The 23,026-nt window shown below is 45.1% G+C and overlaps 1 protein-coding gene across 1 annotated transcript in view; it reads left to right on the forward strand.

The window, feature by feature from the left end:
- fat4 (FAT atypical cadherin 4) overlaps positions 1–8,958 on the forward strand; it is a 380,125-nt gene extending 371,167 nt beyond the window's left edge. Inside the window, exon 18 of the mRNA XM_067993487.1 lies at positions 6,043–8,958. Within this exon, the coding sequence (XP_067849588.1) occupies positions 6,043–7,934 (1,892 nt within the window). The 3' untranslated portion in view covers positions 7,935–8,958. The remainder of the gene's footprint in view (positions 1–6,042) is intronic.
- Positions 8,959–23,026: the final 14,068 nt, after the last annotated feature.

Genomic DNA, 23,026 nt, shown 5'->3' on the forward strand with positions numbered 1-23,026 from the left:
GGACCAATCATTTTGTTAGCATCCAGGACCAAACTTTTGCATCAGGGCTCATCTGCCTGCATTGTCACAGACAGCCAGACTCCATTTTGAGGTGTGGTCAAGGGGAGTCAGCTTCCATCTCAACTCTCGTTATTTCAGAATTGAATAGCATAAAATAAAGACTTTGAGGGTAATTTTGACTTTGTGCGATACAGTAAAACGGGTGATGACGAATCGGCAGCCTATTTTACATCTCTCCCGATTTTTTTTCTGTTGACTTCAATGGAAATAAAAGTCATGTAAAATCTATTTTACACTATCGCACCAAGTCAAAATTACCCCTATTTTCCTCAGCATAAAAACACTACTTTCAGCACATATGGAACAGATTGCCCAGGGTGACAGTGGAAACAGATAGTGTTGGCATATCCGGTATGCACCAACATCTGTTTACATGTTTACTGACAATTCTGGCCCTGCAACCTCAGCGCTCTCCCGGCACATTATGAGGACTCACAGAACAGCATCAAAATATTGAACTGAGCCGACCTTACGTTGATATGCACAGGTATACACAGTGCCTAAGGAATAGTCCTGACAGTGCTGCACCAATATTGCATGTCAGCCCCCATGTGAAAAGTAAGTACATCCTGATTGTATTTGCACAACTTCCATTAATTGCTACTTACCAAGCATAACAAATGAATACCAGGTGAAAGTGATAATATATGCTACACCTGTTTATTCCCAGGAACAATTTTATTAGTGCTAACTAACAAAATAACATAAAATTAGTATGTGCACTAGCTTTAATTCGCAGAGCAAAGTATACCCCAAGGATTTAGTCCTTGGGGTATACTTTGTTCTTCCTGGGACTAAATCTTCTACACAAAAATGATATAAGGTAAGAAGAAACAAATACTGGAAATCTGGAACAAAAGTAAAAAATGCCAGGGAAGCACAGTATGTCGATCAGCGTCTGAAAAAAGGAAAAATAGACTAATGTTTCGTGTGTCCACCTTTTGTCGGAACTGGAAACTAAAAAATAAGTAAGCTCCTTTTATAGATGCAGTTGATAGGCTTAACAATCATAAACTGGCTCCGGGTTGGTGGGTGGGTCGTGTATGTATTGTGATGCACGAAGCATCAGAACTGTGGAACAGCCTGGATGGACCAGTCGGACTTTTCCAGTCCATCATTTTCATATGTAAGCTGGAAAGAGGTGAAAAACGGATGAAAATTTACAAGGACCACCTCAATGCGGCAGTGAAAAGCATCAGAAAGACAAAAAGGAAGTGAAAATGGCACCAAAATGGAAGGGAATGAAGTGGAAAGTGGGGGAGGGAGAAACAGGCAGGGAAATTGTCAAAGTCATTGTTCAGACCAGAGGGTTGCAGAGCGCCAAAATGTATTTGTTTTAAGGGAACTTTTTATTCAGTGAGTGATACATCCTGTTGTCTTTCTGTCATTAAAGTGTGCTTTGATCATTCTTGTCGATGTACAATTTATTCTGTTATAAATAAATGCAATACTTAATTCACAAAAACTTTAAAGTATTAATAGTTTCCATAGCAGTTATTGTATATTGTTGGCATATTTCCGACAGCTGTTTTTGTTTTATTTTAAAATACAACATTTTTGTGTCTTATTGCATGAGCTTAGATGGTATAAGTTGCCAGTTGTTTAATTTTTTTAAATGGTTCTTCTCTCTTTGGCACTATAGTGTAGACACTGGAATTGACTTCGGGGAAGTGATTAGGAGCTGAATACAATATTAATGTGTTAGGTCCAGCATTAACTGTTACGTGTAATGTTTTGAAATTGTGTTAATCACAGACATGCAAATAAGATGGATCGGAACCAGTGATAGTATATGGAATATAGGTTCTTAAGTAATAGTGCATGGGGTCATTCTGATCCAGGTTCTTCAGTAATAATACAACAACAACTTGTATTTATATAGCGCCTTTAACGTAGTAAAATGTCTCAAGGCACTTCACAGGAGCAAATATCAAACAAAATTTGACACTGAGCCACATCAGGAGATATTAGGACAGGTGACCAAAAGCTTGGTCAAAGAGGCCAGTTTTAAGGAGCATCTTAAAGGAGGAGAGAGAGGTAGAGAGGCGGAGAGGTTTAGGGAGGGAATTCCAGAGCTTAGGGCCGAGGCAACTGAAGGTACGGCCGCCAATGTTGAAGCGATTAAAATTGGGGACGTGCGAGGGACAAGAATTGGAGAAGCGCAGAAATCTCAGAGGATTGAAGGGCTGGAGGAAGTTACAGAGATAGGGAGGGGTGAGGCCACGGAGGGATTTAAAAACAAGGTTGAGAATTTTAAAATTGAAGCGTTTCCAGACCGGGAGCCAATGTAAGTCAGCGAGCATAGGGGTGATGGGTGAACGGGACTTGGTGCGAGTTAGGATACGGGCAGCAGAGTTTTGAATGAGCTCATGTTTATGGAGGGTGAAAGATGGGAGGCCAACCAGGAGAGCATTGGAATAGTTGAGTCTGGAGGTAACAAATGCACGGATGAGAGTTTCAGCAGCAGATGAGCTGAGGCAGGGGCGGAGACGCACGATGTTACAGAGGTGGAAGTAGGCAGTCTTAGTAATGGAGTGGAAATCTAGTCGGGAGCTCATCCTAGGGTCATCCAAGGTTGTGAACAGTCTGGTTCAGCCTCAGACAGTGGCCAGGGAGAGGGATGGGGTCAGTGGCTTGTGAATGGAGTGTGTGGCGGGGACCAAAGACAATGGCTTCGGTCTTCCCAATATTTATTTGGAGCAAATTTTTGCTCTTCCAGTACTGGATATCAGACAAGCAGTGTGACAAATCACTAACAGTAGAGGGGTCGAGGGAGATGGTGGTGAGGCAAAGTTGGGTGTCGTCAGCGTACAAGTGGAGCCTGACGTGTTTTCGGATGATGTCGCCGAGGGGTAGTATGTAGTTGAGAAATAGGAGGGGGCCAAGGATAGATCCTTGGGGACTCCAGAGGTAACAGTGCAGGAGAAGGAAGAGAAGCCATTGCAGGTGATTCTCTGGCTACGACTGGATAGATAAGAATGGAACCAGGCGAGCGCAGTCTCACCCAGCTGGACGATGGTGGAGAGGCATTAGAGGAGGATGGTGTGGTCAACCGTGTCAAAAGCTGTAGACAAGCCGAGAAGGATGAGGAGGAATAGTTTACCACAGTCACAGTCACATAGGATGTCATTTGTGACTTTAATGAGGACCATTTCAGTGCTGTGGCAGGGGCAGAAACCTGATTGGAGGGATTCAAACATGAAGTTGCAGGAAAGATGGCACGGATTTGGGAGGTGACAACATGTTCAAGGACTTTGGTGAAGAAAGGGAGGTTGGAGATGGGGTGGTAGTTTGCAAGAATAGAGTGGTCAAGTGTGGGTTTTTTGAGGAGGAGGGTGATAATGGCAGATTTAAAGGGGAAAGGGACAGTACTTGAGGACAGGGAGCTGTTAACATGGGGGCCAGGACAGGAAGTTGGTTGGTCAGCAGTTTGGTGGGAATAGGTTCGAGTGAGCAGGAAGTGGGTCTCATGGTCAAGATGAGCTTGGAGAGGGCCTATGGGGAGATAGGAGAGAAACCAGAGAAAGATGCAAGGGGTTATTCTGATCTAGGTTCTTCAGCAATAGTACATTACAGTTTGATGTAGTGTACATGGATTTTAGCAAGGTTTTTGACTAGGTCCCACGTGGCAGACTGGTTAAAAAAGTGCTACGGACCAAGTGTGCTGGGAAGTGGGATTAAGCTGAATAGCTCTTTATCAGCCGGCGCGGACACGATGGGCCGAATGGCCTCCTTCTGTGCCGTAACTTTCTATGATTGTATGAGTACAAGGGATTATTCTGATACAGGTTCTTCAGTAATAATACATGGGGTTATTCTGTTATGGGTTCTTCAGCAATAATACATGGGCTTATTCTGATATAGATTCTTCAGTAATAATACATGGCGTTATTCTGATATAGATTCTTCAGTAAGGTACGAGCCCATGGAATCCAGGGTGCCTTGGCACTTTGGATACAAAACTGGCTTAGTGGCAGAAGGCAGAGGGTGATGGTCGAAGGTTGTTTTTGTGACTGGAAGCCTGTGGCCAGTGGGGTACCACAGGGATCGGTGCTGGGTCCCTTGCTGTTTGTGGTCTACATTAACGACTTGGATATGAATGTAAAAGGTATGCTCAGTAAGTTCGCTGATGATACAAAAATTGGTAGGGTGGTAAATAGCGAGGAGGATAGCCTCAGTCTGCAGGACGATATAGATGGGTTGGTCAGATGGGCGGAACAGTGGCAAACGGAATTTAACTCGGAAAAGTGCGAGGTGATGCACTTTGGAGGGACTAACAAGGCAAGGGAATACACAATGAATGGGAGGACCCTAGGCAAGATAGAGGGTCAGAGGGATCTTGGTGTGCAAGTTCACAGATCCCTGAAGGCGGCGGAACAGGTAGATAAGGTGGTAAAGAAGGCATATGGGATACTTGCCTTTATTAGCCGAGGCATAGAATATAAGAGCAAGGAGGTTATGATGGAGCTGTATAAAACACTGGTTAGGCCACAGCTGGAGTACTGTGTGCAGTTCTGGTCGCCACACTACAGGAAGGATGTGATCGCTTTGGAGAGGGTGCAGAGGTGATTCACCAGGATGTTACCAGGGCTGGAGCACTTCAGCTATGATGAGAGACTGGGAAGATTGGGTTTGTTTTCCTTGGAGCAGAGGAGGCTGAGGGGGGACATGATTGAGGTGTACTAAGGAGCTTTTTCCCTTCGTTGAGGGTTCTATAACAAGGGGGCATAGATTCAAGGTAAAAGGCGGGAGGTTTAGAGGGGATTTGAGAAAGAACTTTTTCACCCAGAGGGTGGTTGGAGTCTGGAACTCACTGCCTGAAAGGGTTGTGGAGGCAGGAACCCTCACAACATTCAAGAAGCATTTGGATGAGCACTTGAAATGCCATAGCATACAAGGCTACGTACCAAATGCTGGAATATGGGATTCGATTAGACAGGGCTTGATGGCCGGCGCGGAAACGATGGGCCGAAGGGCCTCTATCCGTGCTGTATAACTCTATGACTCTATGACTCTAATACATGGCGTTATTCTGATATGAGTTCTTCAGTAACAATACATGGGGTTATTCTGATATAGGTTCTTCAGTAATAGTACATGAAATTATTCTGATACAGGTTCTTCTGTTATAGTACATGAGGTTATTCTGACAGTTTTGACATTACAAATTAGTAACATTAAAAGATTCTTATGCTAAATACCACACCTGTCCATCTAATATGATTTATCGTGCCCCCAGTAGTCATGGGAGTCAGTTTTGGTGTGGAGAACAAATCTTGTGGATGGTGGGTGAGATGTCAAAACTCTCGAGACTGATGGAAACATGAGTACCAGACCTGCTTCCAGCATTCCCTGACTGTTGCTAAGGATCCCTTTAAATAAGACTGTACCACCCATGATTTCTTGGGTGCGTTGAGGAAGTAGCAGTGGCAACGCAAATGGTGTTCGAAGTCCTGACAATGTCAGTTGACTCCTTTTTGAATATTTTAACTAGACTCTGCCTATTTCCAGCAGGAATGCTGGCTGCCAAAATCGAGGTCTGGGTAACGAGACAAAATTAGCCTCATGATCTCAGGTCAGTTGGGGTCATGATCACTGTCACCCTTTCAAGCCTTTTTTTGGTGGTGTTAGTTTCAAATCAGCTAAGAGGATTACCAGAAAAAAAAGGAAACAGGCCTCAGCATTATGATGGGAATTAAATAACTCACAAGTTCAAAGATTCGTGGTTGCATAGTTCCCAGCATCACTCACTAGTTTATAAGTCAGTGAAGGACCTCTCCCTATCATGCATCCTCGGGATATATTGTATTTTATTTTTGGTATGGGAAAGCCCTGTTGGTCAGCCACTGTAAAGCTCTGGGTCACCAGCACAAGAAATCTAAAACTGGTAATATTATTTTGCAAACAAGAAAAAGATTTAAATGTTTTTAGTACAAACTTGACTGGTAAGTTTTTGTGACAGATTTTTTTATTGTCTTCCAGATTTTGATGGTTGTATCTCTTATGTAACATACAATGGTGAAACATTGCCCTTCACTGGACAGCACAGGGCTGTTACAATATCGAAAAGCGACCCTTCTGTTAAAATGGGATGTAGAGGTCCTAATGTGTGTGCAAGTAACCCATGTTCAGGTGGACTAATGTGTGTGAACCAGTGGTATGCATACGATTGTGTCCCACCTGGAGAATGTGCTTCCAGTCCTTGTCAGAATGGAGGGAGCTGTGAGCCTCTTCCAAAATCTGGATTTACCTGCACTTGTCCAGAACTCTACACTGGTAAAACATGTGAGACTGTGGTGGTGTGTGTCAGTGTTCAGTGCCCCCAAGGAACAATTTGCAAAGCTGGAACGGACAAAGGATACACCTGCAGCCCAAAGCCCCAAGCAGAGGAGCTTTCTTTGCCACTCTGGGCTGTCCCTGCGATTGTTGGCAGCTGTGCCACATTCCTTGCTCTGATTGTTCTTAGTTTGATCGTGTGTAACCAGTGCAGAGGCAGAAAGGCAAAAGTACCAAAAGACGAGAAGACAAAGAATAAGAAAGAAAAGAAGAAAAAAGGGAGCGAGAATGAAGGATTTGACGATCCAGATAACCTTCCCCCATATGATGAGGATCTGACTGTCAGAAAGCAGCCCGAGGGAGTTCCAAAGCCTGATATAATTGAAAGGGAAAATCCCTACTTGATCTTCGATGAGACAGACATCCCACACGCAACAGATACATTGCCAAGTGGGCAACCCTGTCTAGGGCCTGAAACAGAACTTGAGCATTATGACATAGAAAATGCCAGCAGCATTGCTCCTTCAGATGCAGACATTATACAGCACTATAAGCATTTTCGTAGTCACACCCCTAAATTTTCCATCCAAAGACACAGTCCACTGGGTTTTGCCCGACAGTCTCCTCTCCCACTAGGAGCAAGCAGCTTAAGCTATCAGCCTTCCTATGGTCAAGGATTGAGAACAACTCCACTGAGTCACAACACATGCCAGAATCCTAACCCACTGTCTCGACACAGTCCTGCCCCATTCTCAAAGTCAGGAACTTTCTACCGAAACAGTCCAGCAAGAGATTTGCACCTTGCAAGGAGGGAAGGGAGCCCCATTGATATACATTCGGATGTTTGCCAGCCCGGCATCTTTAATTATGCTTCACGACTTGGAAGGAGAAGCAAAAGCCCGCAAACCATGACAGGTCACGGTCATGGCTCAAGGCCAGGAAGCCGTCTAAAACAACCTATTGAGCAGATCCCTCTGGAGACCACACCTCCAGTAGGACTGTCCATAGAGGAGGTTGAAAGACTCAACACCCCTCGCCCTAGAAACCCAAGTATCTGTAGTGCAGATCACGGACGATCATCATCAGATGATGACTGTAGAAGACCTCTTTCTAGAATGAGAAACCCAGCTGATGGTACGCCTGCCCCAGAATCATCTTCAGACAGTGACTCACATGATTCTTTCACCTGCTCTGAGTTTGAGTATGACAGGGACAAACCTACAGTGTACACCTCACGAATGCCAAAATTGTCTCAAGTCAACGAATCTGATGCAGATGATGAAGACAATTATGGTGGTAAACTGAAGCCACGAAGATATCCTGGTCGTAGGGCTGAAGGAAGCCCTGCAGTCCTACAGGCAAGTCATGAAGACTATAAGACACAAGCCAAGCTTGGACCACATGGAGCTGTGACAGGAGCTTTTAACTGGGACAGTCTATTAAATTGGGGCCCCGGTTTTGGGAATTATGTGGATGTTTTCAAAGATCTCGCATCACTTCCAGAAAATGCAACGACACAGGCAAAAGAAGAAGCATTAAGCAATGTTGCGCAAAGTGCAGCTACTTCTAATGATGCAGAAGCAGAAGAATATGTATAGATATAATTTATATAGACTGTTAATTTTAATGCATTAATAGCTGCAATTCACTGTCAGTGAGAAGCTGTAAGTAATGGAACCCTCTCAAAATCATGCCCTGCTTTCGTCAACCATTGCCAGATGCTGTAGTCCATAATTTTCTGCTTATGAAGAATTTTGTTCTTAAATGAACAATGTCTTTCAGGGTTCCACTGTGTTTGCAGCACATGAAGGACTATTGCATAAAAGCACATAAGGATCACAGTGATGTTTATGTTCTGCAGTTGCGGAATATTTTTCCTGACTTTTTTTTCAGAACTGAAAACATATGTGTTTGATCTATTTGAGCACAGTGTGTTTCTTATTCAGCCACTGGCACTAAAGCAGCACACAAGTTGGCCAGCACTTTAAACAGTTGTGCCAATGTTGGGAGAGTGCTTCAGAACTGCCCTGGTGTAGATTTCCCTCTCCCTCCCTCTCGCCCTCTGCTATAAGCTAGTCTGTTGTTTCAACAAGGGAGCAACTTATTCTGCCATAAGTAAATGTATCAGCACCCAATGGAACTATGTGAACCGTTCAGTCTAACATTGGAGAAAGATTTATTCTGTTATGATATCATTAGAAAGTATTGTCATCACTTGCTTGAAAAGCAGTGCTACCCTTCATTGTCTGATAAGGGGCCAATATGAGGGAAAACTAAAAAACACTATCTGGCCTAGTTTGACATAGAGCTAACCTTTGAAATTCTGGTGCAAACTTTAAAATATTTTCTATGTCCTATTTCCAGGATTCTTACTTTTATACCATTTTAATAACTTTAAAAAAGACCGGTCTGTTTGTTACTGATGATATTTTCATATGATGCAGTTTTAAAAAATGGTTTTGTTCATGTTTCTTACTTTCAGGGAAGGTAAGATTGAGTACTTTTTACATTTGTTACTTACGTAACATCAGTATTTTTTTCATTTTTGATATAAGTGTAACATACTGTATCCATTGTACACATAAATGCCAAATATAGAAATAAACTATTTATTTACAAAAACTGTTTAACTTACTTTTCCATAAAGATTTAGTCCAAGCAGCTTTTTTAGTAAGGTGACGTTTGGTTTTTCAGTGCTCTTCTTCAATAATAGTTACCTGAGCTAAGTGAAATCTCGGGACTGCCCCTTAGCATACTACCCTTTCACCTCTAAGTTTCGATCCAGCCCAGATTGATACTGTACTATCTGTATGGAAACTAAAGTGAAATCAATTTGTACAATCTCAGCCTAGTTTCTAGACAAAACTGCCCAGAATTTGACATTAATTGCCACTAAGCTAAGAGTCTCAGTCAGAGAAGTCACAAGGGTGGCTTATGTGGGAAATGGAAGTGTCACATTAGTGCAGTAAGGGGTACTCGTCTGGGAGTGGGCAAGGCACATTGTTGGGTGCATTAATTTGCACCTAACCTGTACTTTTTCGCTTTATGCTGATATTGGTTGAAAAGGGGGAAAATGGTTAGATTTCCTGATGAACAAAAGTTCGTAGGTGATCATCTTAAACCTCACTATTCATTTTTAAAATTTTAACAAGAAAACAGTTGTCCCACCTGCACAGAGTTCCCTTACACCGGCCAGAGAGCCATGCAGAGATGGCAATGTAACTCACACCCACAGCGCTCTGAGCAAGGACCAGTGCAAACTGGTACTTGTAGTATCAGTGCATCCTTATAATAGCATCATATAGAGTACGAATAGCAGAGAGTAGTTATTTACAAGTAATTACACATTAGATCCACGCATGACTTCTATTCAGATATATAATTAGTGGGAGTTAAGCCTCACCATCACTGTCATCACTCTGGACTCAGCGAGTACAATATAATTTTTTTAATTAGTTCTCAGGATATGGGTGGCACTGGCAAGTTCACATTTATCCCGTCCCTAGTTGCTCTGAGAAGGTGGACTGCCTTCCTGAACCACTGCAGTTCAAATCAGCGTTGCTGCACAGGTCATGGTGCATTAGTGTTCTTTTATTATAATGGAGTAAGAATTGCTCTTGTCTCTGCAGTCCTGATTTTAATGCTCTGCACCTGGTGAGAGTGTTGGGGGGGCGGTTAAAATCATGGCAGCGTGCTACTCCCTGCCTTCTTGCCAACCTTGTACCACATGTCATTTTAAGAGGCACATTTTGGAGAGCATGTCACAAGCGAAGGATTCATTGAGATGTAAAAGTCAGAGTCTGATGACATCGTGCAGACCCAGACCTTATTTTAACCCCAGGCCACATGACTCGCGCACAGTCCCGATCGTGCCCTGGGAAGCTGGCATGAGAAGGCTCCAGGGCCAGAAGAGTTCTGGGTAAGTAAACATTTTTTGGAATTATAATTTTGTCATATTCTTTATATTTCAAATTCCAATTAGAAATAGAACAGCCACTTTTGGGTAGCTCCATTCTCAAACTATATCAGGGAGAATATTCTTGAGATTTACAACCAGAAAAATTGGACATGCGAAACACATATTAGCATCCTCTTCAATGCCCAGCAGTACCCTGCTGCTACACTATTTCCCGCTCCTGCCCACCGGCCTCCATGTCATTCCTGCCGAATTCACGCAGGGGTTGGGCCTGGACTCTGGTAATGAGGTCCCGGAGTCAAAATGGCCCAGGCCACATGTTGGCAAATTGGGGTGAGCCTGCCACTTGTCCTGCCGACCCCAAGCTGACCCCTCACCCCGAGTTTAAAATCTGGTCATGTGTGTGTGACTTCATAAATGTGTTTGTAAAGATTCCCTCTATTCTGTATTTCCAGTGAAATCATAAACACGCTCTAAAACAACTTACAATTTTACTAGAAGGAAAAAATATTTCCTGACAGCAGATTGTGTGAAAATTCAGAACATCTGATAGAGGTTTTGAGTTGATTATCCAATCTATGAAAATCAATACTGAATTTAAAAAGGAAGTATTGTCAATTTAAGGTGTTACAAGGTATATAAGAGTAGAATTGGAATATGAAGGCCTTTTCTTACAATTGAGAAATTAGCAGTACTATAATGCCACTGGTTCAACACTTCTAAGGGTTTTTTTAAAAAAAGAGAGTAACCACAGTAATATAACAAAGATAATCGTAGAACATTTGAGATTATTTAGGATTAATGTTTATGTCAAATATCAGTTAATAGGTACAAGGTGGTGACAGTAGACATGGATGTTGCTCTTGTTGGGTGGTGACAGATTACTGCTGGTACTAATTCTGTTTGCCGACTGCTGATGTCAACTAGGTTGTGTTCTGGCTGAAGTATGGCCATTACTGCTATTAAATAATTGTAAACAATTTTACAACACCAAGTTATAGTCCAGCAATTTTATTTTAAATTCACAAGCTTTCGGAGGCTTCCTCCTTCGTCAGGTGAACGATGTGAAAATGAAATCCTCGAAATGAAATCGCATTTATAATTCACAGAACAATGCTTGGTGAGTACAGACAGTTTTTTCAACTGCCCGTTGCCAAGGCAATCAGTGTGCAGACAGACAGGTATTACCTGCCAGGTCTCACAGAATATACAAATCACCGAAAAAAAACAACAAACAAAAAAAACAGAGATAGAGAGGTAGAAACATAGAAAAGACAGCAACTGACCCGTTATATTAAAAACAGATAACATTTGTTCGCTGGTGGGGTAACGTGTAGCGTGACATGAACCCAAGATCCCGGTTGAGGCCGTCCTCATGGGTGCGGAACTTGGCTATCAATTTCTGCTCGACGATTTTGCGTTGTCATGTGTCTCGAAGGCCGCCTTGGAGTACGCTTACCCGAAGGTCGGTGGATGAATGTCCATGACTGCTGAAGTGTTCCCCGACTGGGAGGGAACCCTCCTGTTTGGCGATTGTCCGTTCATCCGTTGTCGCAGCATCTGCATGGTCTCGCCAATGTACCATGCTCTGGGGCATCCTTTCCTGCAACGTATGAGGTAGACAACGTTGGCCGAGTCACAGGAGTATGAACCATGCACCTGGTGGGTGGTGTCCTCTCGTGCGATGGTGGTATCTGTGTCGATGATCTGGCATGTCTTGCAGAGGTTACCGTGGCAGGGTTGTGTGGTGTCGTGGACGCTGTTCTCTTGAAAGCTAGGTAATTTGCTGCGAACGATGGTCTGTTTGAGGTTGGGTGGCTGTTTAAAGGCGAGTAGTGGAGGTGTGGGGATGGCCATAGCGAGGTGTTTGTCCTCATTGATGACATGTTGAAGGCTGCGGAGAACATGGCGTAGTTTCTCCGCTCCAGGGAAGTACTGGACGACAAAGGGTACTCTGTTGGTTGCGTCCCGTGTTAGTCTCCTGAGGAGGTCCATGCGATTTTTTGCTGTGGCCCGTCGGAACTGTCGATCGATGAGTCGAGCGTCATATCCCGTTCTTACTAGGGCGTCTTTCAGCGTCTGTAGGTGTCCATCGCGTTCCTCCTCGTCTGAGCAGACCCTGTGTATTCGCAGGGCCTGTCCATAGGGGATGGCCTCTTTGACGTGGTTAGGGTGGAAGCTGGAAAAGTGGAGCATCGTGAGGTTGTCCGTGGGCTTGCGGTAGAGTGAGGTGCTGAGGTGCCCGTCTTTGATGGAGATTCGTGTGTCCAAGAAAGAAACTGATTCTGAGGAGTAGTCCATGGTGAGCTTGATGGTGGGATGGAACTTGTTGATGTTATCGTGTAGTCTCTTTAGTGATTCCTTGCCGTGGGTCCATAGAAAGAAAATGTCGTCGATGTATCTGGTGTATAGTGTTGGTTGGAGGTCTTGTGCAGTGAAGAAGTCCTGCTCGAACTTGTGCATGAAAATGTTGGCGTATTGGGGTGCGAATTTGGTCCCCATGGCTGTTCCGTGTGTTTGGGTAAAGAACTGGTTATCGAAGGTGAAGACATTGTGATCCAGGATGAAGCGGATGAGTTGTAGGATGGCGTCCGGAGATTGGCTGTTGTTGGTGTTGAGTATTGATGCTGTCGCAGCGATGCCGTCATCGTGGGGGATACTGGTGTATAGTGCCGAGACGTCCATCGTGGTGAGAAGTGTTCCTGGTTCAACTGGTCCGTGGGTACTGAGTTTTTGTAGGAAGTCTGTAGTGTCGCGACAGAAGCTGGGGGTTCCCTGTACGATGGGTTTCAGGATGCCCTCGATGTATCCAGAGAGGTTCTCACACAGGGTTCCGTTGCCTGATACGATAGGACGTCCGGGTGTGTTGGCTTTGTGTATCTTTGCTATTAAATAGGCAGGAATATTATAAGAAATGGATGTATAGAAACAGAAAAGGTGTTTCTTCTTAATTCTTTTAATCCTTCACGTACTGTAGCCAGCTTGATAGGTTCTAGGGGAATTACATACTAAGAATGCAAATATTATGGCTTTCCAAGTAGATGGAGTTTCCTTATCCCATATCTTACAAAATGCCAAGAAGAGCTCAACTAAAGGTTCTTTGCTCCTCACATTGAATCTCTCATCACCAAAGCAGACAAGAGTATTAACATACAAGGGGTTGAGGCACAAATTAGAAGCTTAAACTCAGTGCAGTGTGTGTGCCCCAGCTGGGCTGTGGTTTTAAAGTACGCCCTTTGGCACTGACCCACACGATACATTGCCTGCATCAAATCAAACTAAGTGCTTCCTTAGTTGGCTCAGTATGTCAAAACCAACTTGTGCCAAAGGTTTTAAATACTGTACAAAATGCAATAGTGTATTCACAATTGCTGATACTATAGCTGTATAAAATGCTTGCATTCTGAATGTAATACTATAATTTGACAAATTTTCAATGGCTACATCATGTATCCCACTTTACCCAGAATGAGATAAATAAGTGCAGTAAACCTAAGAAATCCAGCCACTCCCAATTACGCATCATTAAACACACATAGGCACTGATGGAACCCTTCCTACGTATAGACCACATCGAGCAGTTTTCATGGAATTTCTCACAGCCAACCTAACTCTAAAACAGATCAAGCATTCATAGAATCATAGAAGTTACAACATGGAAACAGGCCCTTCGGCCCAACATGTCCATGTCGCCCAGTTTATACCACTAAGCTAGTCCCAATTGCCTGCACTTGGCCCATATCCCTCGATACCCATCTTCCCCATGTAACTGTCCAAATGCTTTTTAAAAGACAAAATTGTACCCGCCTCTACTACTGCCTCTGGCAGCTCGTTCCAGACACTCACCACCCTTTGAGTGAAAAAATTGCCCCTCTGGATCCTTTTGTATCTCTCCCCTCTCACCTTAAATCTGTGCCCCCTCGTTATAGACTCCCCTACCTTTGGGAAAAGATTTTGACTATCGACCTTATCTATGCCCCTCATTATTTTATAGACTTCTATAAGATCACCCCTTAACCTCCTACTCTCCAGGGAATAAAGTCCCAGTCTGTCTAACCTCTCCCTGTAAGTCAAACCATCAAGTCCCGGTAGCATCCTAGTAAATCTTTTCTGCACTCTTTCTAGTTTAATAATATCCTTTCTATAATAGGGTGACCAGAACTGTACACAGTACTCCAAGTGTGGCCTCACCAATGCCCTGTACAACTTCAACAAGACATCCCAACTCCTGCATTCAATGTTCTGACCAATGAAACCAAGCATGCTGAATGCCTTCTTCACCACCCTATCCACCTGTGACTCCACTTTCAAGGAGCTATGAATCTGTACTCCTAGATCTCTTTGTTCTATAACTCTCCCCAACGCCCTACCATTAACGGAGTAGGTCCTGGCCCGATTCGATCTACCAAAATGCATCACCTCACATTTATCTAAATTAAACTCCATCTGCCATTCATCGGCCCACTGGCCCAATTTATCAAGATCCCGTTGCAATCCTAGATAACCTTCTTCACTGTCCACAATGCCACCAATCTTGGTGTCATCTGCAAACTTACTAACCATGCCTCCTAAATTCTCATCCAAATCATTAATATAAATAACAAATAACAGCGGACCCAGCACCGATCCCTGAGGCACACCGCTGGACACAGGCATCCAGTTTGAAAAACAACCCTCGACAACCACCCTCTGTCTTCTGTCGTCAAGCCAATTTTGTATCCAATTGGCTACCTCACCTTGGATCCCATGAGATTTAACCTTATGTAACAACCTACCATGCGGTACCTTGTCAAATGCTTTGCTGAAGTCCATGTAGACCACGTCTACTGCACAGCCCTCATCTATCTTCTTGGTTACCCCTTCAAAAAACTCAATCAAATTCGTGAGACATGATTTTCCTCTCACAAAACCATGCTGACTGTTCCTAATTAGTCCCTGCCTCTCCAAATGCCTGTAGATTCTGTCCCTCAGAATACCCTCTAACAACTTACCCACTACAGATGTCAGGCTCACTGGTCTGTAGTTCCCAGGCTTTTCCCTGCCGCCCTTCTTAAACAAAGGCACAACATTTGCTACCCTCCAATCTTCAGGCACCTCACCTGTAGCGGTGGATGATTCAAATATCTCTGCTAGGGGACCCGCAATTTCCTCCCTAACCTCCCATAACGTCCTGGGATACATTTCATCAGGTCCCGGAGATTTATCTACCTTGATGCGCGTTAAGACTTCCAGCACCTCCCTCTCTGTAATATGTACACTCCTCAAGACATCACTATTTATTTCCCCAAGTTCCCTAACATCCATGCCTTTCTCAACCGTAAATACCGATGTGAAATATTCATTCAGGATCTCACCCATCTCTTGTGGTTCCGCACATAGATGACCTTGTTGATCCTTAAGAGGCCCTACTCTCTCCCTAGTTACCCTTTTGCCCTTTATGTATTTGTAGAAGCTCTTTGGATTCACCTTTGCCTGATCTGCCAAAGCAATCTCATATCCCCTTTTTGCCCTCCTGATTTCTCTCTTAACTCTACTCCGGCAATCTCTATACTCTTCAAGGGATCCACTTGATCCCAGCTGCCTATGCATGTCATATGCCTCCTTCTTATTTTTGACTAGTGCCTCAATCTCCCGAGTCATCCAAGGTTCCCTACTTCTACCAGCCTTGCCCTTCACTTTATAAGGAATGTGCTTACCCTGAACCCTGGTTAACACACTTTTGAAAGCCTCCCACTTACCAGACGTCCCTTTGCCTGCCAACAGACTCTCCCAATCAACTTCTGAAAGTTCCTGTCTAATACCATCAAAATTGGCCTTTCCCCAATTTAGAATTTTAACTTTTGGGCCAGACCTATTCTTCTCCATAGCTATCTTAAAACTAATGGAATTATGATCACTGGTCCCAAAGTGATCCCTCACTAACACTTCTGTCACCTGCCCTTCCTTATTTCCCAAGAGGAGGTCAAGTTTTGCCCCCTCTCTAGTCGGGCCATCCACATACTGAATGAGAAATTCCTCCTGAATACACTCAACAAATTTCTCTCCATCCAAGCCCCTAATGCTATGGCTGTCCCAGTCAATGTTGGGAAAGTTAAAGTCCCCTACTATTACCACCCTATTTTTCTTGCAGCTGTCTGTAATCTCCTTACATATTTGCTCCTCAATTTCCCGTTGACTATTTGGGGGTCTGTAGTACAATCCTATCAAAGTGATCTCTCCCTTCTTATTTTTCAGTTCTACCCATATGGACTCAGTGGGCGAACCCTCGGATATATCCCCTCTCACTACTGCCGTGATGTTCTCCCTAATCAAGAACGCAACTCCCCCTCCTCTCTTACCTCCTGCTCTATCTTTCCTATAGCATCTGTACCCTGGAACATTGAGCTGCCAGTCCTGCCCCTCCCTTAGCCATGTTTCAGTAATAGCTATAACATCCCAGTCCCATGTACCCATCCATGCCCTGAGTTCATCTGCCTTGCCCATCAGACTTCTTGCATTGAAATAAATGCAGTTTAATCTAGACTTCCCTTGGTCTTTGCCCTGCTTTCTCAGACCATCTGTCCGGTCATGTTCTGTACACTCTCCCTTACTGCCTTTTGTTTCTGTCACCACTTTATTTCCCACTGACTTCCTGCATCGGTTCCCATCCCCCTGCCACATTAGTTTAAACCCTCCCCAACAGCACTGGCAAACACTCCCCCTAGGACATTGGTTCCAGTCCTGCCCAGATGCAGACCGTCCAATTTGTACTGGTCCCACCTCCCCCAGAACCGGTTCCAATGGCCCAGGAATTTGAATCCCTCCAGCTTGCACCATCTCTCAAGCCACGTATTCATCTTAGCTATCCTGTCATTCCTACTCTGACTAACCCGTGGCACTGGTAGCAATCCTGAGATTACTACCTTTGAGGTCCTACTCTTTAGTTTAACTCCTAACTCCCTAAATTCAGCTTGTAGTACCTCATCCTGTTTTTTACCTATATCGTTGGTGCCTATATGCACCACGACAACTGGCTGTTCACCCTCCCCCTCCAGAATGTCCTGCAGCCGCTCCGAGACATCCTTGACCCTTGCACCAGGGAGGCAACATACCATCCTGGAGTCTCGGTTGCGTCCGCAGAAACGCCTGTCTATTCCCCTTACAATCGAGTCCCCTATCACTATAGCTCTGCCACTCTTTTTCCTGCCCTCCTGTGCAGCAGAGCCAGCCACGGTGCCATGAACCTGGCCACTGCCACCTTCCCCTGGTGAGCCATCTCCGCCAACAGTATCCAAAACGGTATACCTGTTTTGGAGGGAGATGACCGCAGGGGACCCCTGCACTGCCTTCCTACTCTTCCTCTGTCTGTTGGTCACCCATTCACTATCTCCCTCAGTAATTTTTATCTGCGGTGTGACCAACTCACTGAACGTGCTATCCACGACTTTCTCAGCATCGCGGATGCTCCAAAGTGAGTCCATCCGCAGCTCCAGAGCCGTCAAGCGGTCAAACAATAGCTGCAGCTGGACACACTTCCCGCAGGTGAAGGAATCAGGGATACAGGAAGGAGCCCTGAATTCCCACATCCCACAAGAGGAACATGACACGGCGCTGGGATCTCCTGCCATGACTTAACCCTTAAATTAGCTTAAGAACAACTACAATGTCAAGAGAAAAAAAAAGGAAAGAAAAAACTACTTACCACTCCCTTTAAGGAGTTTACTCCTTTAAATTGTTCTCAATTTAGAGAATGTTAACTACACTAGGGACCTTGATTCACTAAAAAATAAACGCTACTTCCTATAAGACCTGCAGACCTTCCCTTTCCTTTTACTTTAGTTACTGTAGATAAGGAGAAATACTCACCTGAACCTACTCACCAATCAGGTGCCTCCCCTGTGTCGCGTCCCGATCTGATTCCTGACGTCACTTCGAACTCGGTCGCAGCTCCGCTCGGCTCCTCTCAGCTGTTCTCAGCGCTCTGAAATCCCGCCTTTTATCGGACGCTCCCTCCGCTCGGCTCGGCTCCTCTCAGCTGTTCTCAGCGCTCTGAAATCCCGCCTTTTATCGGACGCTCCCTCCGCTCGGCTCCGCTCGGCTCGGCTCCTCTCAGCGCTCTGAAATCCCGCCTTTTATCGGACGCTCCCTCCGCTCGGCTCGGCTCCTCTCAGCTGTTCTCAGCGCTCTGAAATCCCGCCTTTTATCGGGCCCTCCCTCCGCTCGGCTCGGCTCCTCTCAGCTGTTCTCAGCGCTCTGAAATCCCGCCTTTTATCGGACGCTCCCTCCGCTCGGCTCGGCTCCTCTCAGCTGTTCTCAGCGCTCTGAAATCCCGCCTTTTATCGGACGCTCCCTCCGCTCGGCTCCGCTCACCAAGACTTGGTATGCCAATTGAAGACTGGACAGTGGTACTTCAGGTCCTCACCATCAAAGAGAATGCAACTGGATGGCAACAAATTTATCAACATGAGTGTAACAAGTCAGAATGACATGCCACCCCACCCATTGGGCAAGACTTGTTCAGCTTTAGGCTGTTAATTGAACAGATTTTCTTAAATCAGTTGTTGCCCCTGATCGAGGATGAAATACAAATTACTATACAATGGCTGGCAGAAGTGCCATGCCCTGGACTTGATAGGGAGATCTCTGACTTTCCGTGTTTCCATTTTGACTTTGCCATCTCCTGTGGTCTCACTACTCCCTTGCTCTCGATTACTACTTCATCCCACCACTTCATTGTATCCCTTATGACCCACATAAGAACATAGGAACAGGAGTGGGCCATTTAGCCCCTCGAGTCTGTTCCGCCATTCAGTGAGATCATGGCTGATCTGTGACCTAACTGTCTTAGCCCTATATCCCTTAATACCTTTGATTAACAAAAATCTATCAATCTCAGATTTAAAATTAACAATTGAGCTAAATTCAACTGCTGTTTGCAGAAGAGAGTTCCAAACTTCTTCCACCCTTTGCGTGTAGAAGTGTTTCCTAACTTCATTCCTGAAAACCCTGGCTCTAATTTTTAGGCTCTGTCTCCTAGTCCTAGACTCCCCAACCAGCGGAAATAGTTTCTCTCTATCTTGCTCTATCGGTTCCCCTTAATATCTTGAAAACTTCAATCAAATCACCCCTTAATCTTCTAAATTCCAGGGCATACAACCCTAGTTTGTGCAATCTTTCCTCGTAATTCAACCCTTCGAGTCCAGGTAACTTTCGAGCAAATCTACGTTGCACACCTTCCAAGGCCAATGTATCCTTCCTAAGGTGCGATGCCTAGAACTGAACACAGTACTCCGGTGTGGTCCAACCAGGGCTTTGTATAGCTGTAGCATAACTTCTACCCCCTTGTATTCTAGTCCTCTAGATATAAAGGCCAGCATTCCATTAGCCTTTTTGATTATTTTCTGTACCTGTCCATGACATTTTATTGATCTATGTACATGGATCGTTAAGTCTCTTTGGACCTCCACTGTTTCGAGCTTTTCACCATTTAGAAAGTACTCTAATCTATCATTTTTAGGTCCAAAGTGGATGACCTCACACTTGCCTACATTGAAATCCATTTGCCACAGTTTAGCCCATTCACTTAATCTATTAATATCTCTCTGTAATGTTATGCTTCCATCTACGCTGCTTACAATGCTGCCTATCTTTGTCGTGGAGATGCCAGTGATGGACTGGGGTGGACAAATGTTAGGAGTCGCACAACACCAGGTTATAGTCCAACAGCTTTATTTGAAATCACAAGCTTTCGGAGCTTTGCTCCTTCGTCAGGTGAAGTGAAGAGTTGCATAAAGGCACAGCATATATAGTCAGAGAACAATGCCTGGTGATTACAGATAATCTTTCTAACTGCCCTTTATCACACCTCGGAAGAGAGATAATCACAGCAATCAAAGGAGAGTTCAAACAGGTTAGTCAGGGAAACATGACATCCAAGAATACTGAGGTGGGGTCACCAGGGGTCAAATGTAGCAGATGCTGGGGTTTGTATTAAAAACAGATAACTTTTTTTTGCTGGAAATCGCAGCAGGTCCGGCCGCATCTGTGTATGGAAAACAAGCCAACTACGACTTCAGTCTGGATGACTACGTCAGGTGGGGTTACATGTAGCGTGACATGAACCCAAGATCCAGGTTGAGGCCGTCCTCATGGGTGCGGAACTTGGCTATCAATTTCTGCTTGATGATTTTGCGTTGTCATGTGTCTCGAAGGCCGCCTTGGAGAACGCTTACCCGAAGATCGGAGGCTGAATGTCCTTGACTGCTGAAGTGTTCCCCAACTGGGAGGGAACCCTCCTGTCTGGCGATTGTTGTGCGGTGGCCGTTCATCCGTTGTCGCAGTGTCTGCATGGTCTCGCCAATGTACCATGCTCCGGGGCATCCTTTCCTGCAATGTATGAGGTAGACAACGTTGGCCGAGTCACAGGAGTATGAACCATGTAACTGGTGGGTACGTCGAGGGCATCCTGAAACCCATCGTACAGGGAACCCCCAGCTTCTGTTGCGACACTACAGACTTCCTACAAAAACTCAGCACCCACGGACCTGTTGAACCAGGAACACTCCTCACCAAGGTGGACGTCTCGGCACTCTACACCAGTATCCCCCACGATGACGGCATCACTGCAACAGCATCAATACTCAACACCAACAACAGCCAATCTCCAGACGCCATCCTACAACTCATCCGCTTCATCCTGGATCACAATGTCTTCACCTTCGACAACCAGTTCTTTACCCAAACACACAGAACAGCCATGGGGACCCCAATATGCCAACATTTTCATGCACAAGTTCGAGCACGACTTCTTCACTGCACAGGACCTCCAACCAACGCTATACACCAGATACATCGACGACATTTTCTTCCTATGGACCCACGGCGAAGAATCACTGAAGAGACTACACGATAACATCAACAAGTTCCATCCCACCATCAAACTCACCATGGACTACACCTCAGAATCGGTTTCATTCTTGGACACACGAATCTCCATCAAAAACTGACACCTCAGCACCTCACTCTACTGCAAGCCCATGGACAACCTCACGATGCTCCACTTCTCCAGCTTCCACCCTAACCACGTCAAAGAGGCCATCCCCTATGGACAGGCCCTGCGAATACACAGGGTCTGCTCAGACAAGGAGGAACGTGATGGACACCTACAGATGCTGAAAGACGCCCTCGTAAGAACGGGATATGACGCTCGACTCGTCGATCGACAGTTCCGACGGGCCACAGCGAAAAATCACATAGACCTCCTCAGAAGACAAACACGGGACACAACCAACAGAGTGCCCTTCGTCGTCCAGTACTTCCCCGGAGCGGAGAAACTACGCCATGTTCTTCGCAGCCTTCAACATGTCATCGATGACGACGAACACCTCGTTAAGGCCATCCCCACGCCTCCACTCCTCGCCTTCAAACAGCCACCCAACCTCAAACAGACCATCGTTCGCAGCAAATTACCCAGCTTTCAGGAGAACAGCGTCCACGACACCACACAACCCTGCCATGGCAACCTCTGCAAGATATGCCAGATCATCGACACAGATACCACCATCACACGAGAGGACACCACCCACCAGGTACATGGTTCATACTCCTGTGACTCGGCCAACGTTGTCTACCTCATACGTTGCAGGAAAGAATGCCCCAGAGCATGGTACATCGGCGAGACCATGCAGACACTGCGACAACGGATGAACGGACACTGCACAACAATCGCCAGACAGGAGGGTTCCCTCCCAGTCAGGGAACACTTCAGCAGTCATGGACATTCAGCCTCCGATCTTCGGGTAAGCATTCTCCAAGGCGGCCTTCGAGACACACGACAACGCAAAATCGTCAAGCAGAAATTGATAGCCAAGTTCCGCACCCATGAGGACGGCCTCAACCGGGATCTTGGGTTCATGTCACGCTACATGTAACCCCACCTGACGTAGAGTCATCCAGACTCAATTCGTAGTTGGCTTGATTTCCATACACAGATGCGGCCGGACCTGCTGCGATTTCCAGCAAAAAAAAATTATCTGTTTTTAATACAAACCCCAGCATCTGCTACATTTGACCCCTGGTGACCCCACCTCAGTATTCTTGGATGTAATATTTCCCTGACTAACCTGTTTGAACTCTCCTTTGATTGCTGTGATTATCTCTCTGCCGAGGTGTGATAAAGGGCAGTTAGAAAGATTATCTGTAATCACCAGGCATTGTTCTCTGACTATATATGCTGTGCCTTTATGCAACTCTTCACTTCACCTGACGAAGGAGCAAAGCTCCGCAAGCTTGTGATTTCAAATAAAGCTGTTGGACTATAACCTGGTGTTGTGCAACGCCTATCTTTGTGACATCGGCAAACCTGGATACGTGGCTCTCTATCCCATCATCTAAGTCGTTAATAAATACAGTGAATAGTTGAGGCCCCAACACAGATCCCTGTGGGACACCACTAGTCACATCGTGCCAATTTGAGTACCTGCCCATTTTCCCTACTCTCTGTTTCCTGTCACTCAGCCAATTTCCTAACCAGGTCAATAATTTGCCTTCAATTCCAAGAGCTTCAACTTTAGCTAACAGTCTCCTATGACGGACTTTGTCGGATGCCTTCTGGAAGTCCATTTAAACAACATCCATAGACATGCCCCTGTCCACTACTTTAGTCACCTCTTCAAAAAAATTCAATCAGGTTCGTCAGGCATGACCTACCCTTTAAAAATCCATGCTCTCTCTGATCAGCTGAAAATTTTCAAGGTGTTTAGTCCCTCTATCCTTAATTATAAACTCTAGTAATTT

The sequence above is a fragment of the Heptranchias perlo genome, chromosome 1 (genome assembly GCF_035084215.1).
Source record: "Heptranchias perlo isolate sHepPer1 chromosome 1, sHepPer1.hap1, whole genome shotgun sequence".
NCBI classification, from domain to species: Eukaryota; Metazoa; Chordata; class Chondrichthyes; order Hexanchiformes; family Hexanchidae; genus Heptranchias; species Heptranchias perlo.